The following is a 2,500-nucleotide window of genomic DNA, read 5'->3' as shown; positions in this document are numbered from 1 at the left end:
CCTACTTGGATTGATGAAACTGTCACACACTTTATTATCATTAGTTACATCTCTTCTTTCTTTTCCAAGGTAGTTAGTCTAGTTTTCTTCTTAACCTTTCTCTCTCTCTCTCTCTCTCTCTCTCTCTCTCTCTCTCTCTCTCTCTCTCTCTCTCTCTCTCTCTCTCTCTCTCTCTCTCTTCTCTCTCTCTCTCTCTCTCTCTCTCTCTCTCTCTCTCTCTCTCTCTCTCTCTCTCTCTCTCTCTCTCTCTCTCTCTCTATATATATATATATATATATATATATATATATATATGTATGTATGTATAAAAATCTTTTGTACTCTTTACTCTTTTTAATTTAATCCATTATTTTCCATTTTTCTGCTGGTATCTCCCTTTCTTCATCTCCTTATTTCCTTCTTATGATTTCCCTTTTCTCTTTCCCTTCTCCTATCTCCTCTTCTTCTCTCCTCTCTTCATCTTTCTTTTTTTCTTTTTCTCTATCTCCTCTTTCTCCTCCTCCTTTTTCTTCATCTTCATCTTTCTCCTCCTCCTCCTCCTCCTCCTCCTCCTCCTCCTCCTCCTCCTCCTCCTCCTCCTCCTCCTCCTCCCTCCTCCTCCTCCTCCTCCTCCTCCTCCTCCTCCTCCTCCTCCTCCTCCTCCTCCTCCTCCTCCTCCTCCTCCTCCTCCTCCTCCTCCTCCTCCTCCTCCTCCTACAACAACAACGAGTCACATCAGACTCCCCCACAGAGAGCAACTGCGTCAATCGAGCTCATGGCGCCCAAGGGACACAAGACTCGTAGAAGGGAGAGTCAACGCCCCAGAGCAGAGGTTGCTCCTCGTTCCTCCGCCTGCCTGGCCGTTCCCCTCTCCCAGCCGGACACTCATGGGGGGCGTTTTAGGGAGCAAGAAAAAGGAGTATTCTGAGAGACGTATCCTCGGGTGAGTTCATTCTTGGGGTTGTCGAAGCTTGTCTTTGTCATCTCGTTTGCTTTTATTTTAAAATGTATTTATAAGGAAAATAATATATATTATACTCACACATGTTAACATAGTGTAATTAATCAAATCCATTGCCACAGTATTTCTTCTTTATCCAACAGAATAGTCTTCAAATATACCTGTAAGGTTAAAATAGATGGTCACTATAGGAAGAAGATAGTTAATTCTTGGACACTTTACTGTAATACACATTCTTTTCATGATTCTTAGCATGGGAATGAATTTTTGAAATCTGTAACCCTGTGATGAAGTTCTGACTCATCTGTTTGATTATACTGTGCAACAGAGGTAGTTTATATTGCTTTGTGCATCAGTGTTTAGAATATAAAAAGAGGAAACTTTGAAGATGAAGGTTTGCTATGTAAATCACCATTCCAACTTACAGCATTCAGTATTTTGAATATCTTGAGGCTGAAGGGTATCAGTATTATGAAAGAAGGCCATGGTAGATTTGCTATTTTAGGATGGATTAAAGATGATCAAATTGATGAATTAAGAATAATAGTGACGAGAACAGATCTGTAATTGATACTGAAATTTCACTCTGGGAAAGGTGGAAATCCCTTCCCTCACACCAGGGATGCCGTGAAATATCCCTCAGAGGCAGAATGTTTATTTTTAACCAGTCAGAATATCCCAACTACTTGGCAGCTTCCTTTAAGTTCACTTAAATAGTTGGGTGTCATCTAGAAGACTAGTAGTAACCCTGACCTTGAGTTATAACTCTTGTTTTCCTTCTGTTTCTCTTCTAAGATAGGCTTGGAACCTACTAAAGATGTTTTGATCATTTTATTAAACCTGAAAAATGCTGCTCTTAAAATGTTGCTTTGTTCATTAAGTCCCCTCTGTGGCATATGGGATACCAGTATGTATGTATATTTTTTATCTCTTAAATAGCTGTAGATACTACTTGAATATGTTAAAAAGGATGTTTTTTTTTTTTTTAACTTTTCAAGTATAAGGTATTCAGCCAGTTATTCAGCAATTGCCATAGGAAATACACTGAGCAATGTTCTCTTCAATGGTAGGTGTGTTGTAAATAGAACATTATACCCATTTTTTTCTCAGAAATTGAGCATTAATGTCAGAAGTAAGATACATTTTGAATGAATTTGTTGATCAAGCATCAACACCTGTAAAAGTAAATGGGAATACTAATATTGTCAGAAATATCAGGATAAGGGAACAGATCAGAGTGACAAAATTTGATGAAGAAAACCAAGGGAAAAGGAGAAGGAAATATGATGTTCTTGCTTGCATGGATGTGAAAGATATGTTAATGATGTTCTTGGTATCTGCATTAGCTAAATTGTTTAGGGATGGATCATTTTAGGTATTTATTGTTTGATCTTAAACTATATTCTGCCATTGATTACCATCGCATTTGATTTCTTGCAGATATTCCATGAATCAAATGTACGATGTTGTGTCAGAGGTCGAGAGCTACTACAAATTTGTTCCGTACTGCAAGAAATCTGATGTGAAATTGCGCCGGCCTGGATTTCTAAAGGTGAACCT

General features: G+C 38.5%; 1 protein-coding gene across 1 annotated transcript in view; it reads left to right on the top strand.

Moving 5' to 3' along the window:
* LOC122244640 (coenzyme Q-binding protein COQ10 homolog B, mitochondrial) overlaps nucleotides 1-2,500 on the top strand; it is a 12,478-nt gene that overhangs the window by 1,933 nt on the left and 8,045 nt on the right. The window contains exons 2-3 of the mRNA XM_043002605.2: nucleotides 731-922; nucleotides 2,381-2,492. Coding sequence (XP_042858539.1) covers nucleotides 731-922; nucleotides 2,381-2,492 — 304 coding nt within the window. The remainder of the gene's footprint in view (nucleotides 1-730; nucleotides 923-2,380; nucleotides 2,493-2,500) is intronic.

Source organism: Penaeus japonicus, unplaced genomic scaffold, assembly GCF_977035675.1.
Source record: "Penaeus japonicus unplaced genomic scaffold, GWHDUDI00000001_assembly GWHDUDI00000026, whole genome shotgun sequence".
In the NCBI taxonomy this organism is placed as follows: Eukaryota; Metazoa; Arthropoda; class Malacostraca; order Decapoda; family Penaeidae; genus Penaeus; species Penaeus japonicus.
Note: the sequence above shows the minus strand (reverse complement) of the source record. Positions and strands in the feature narration are given on the sequence as shown.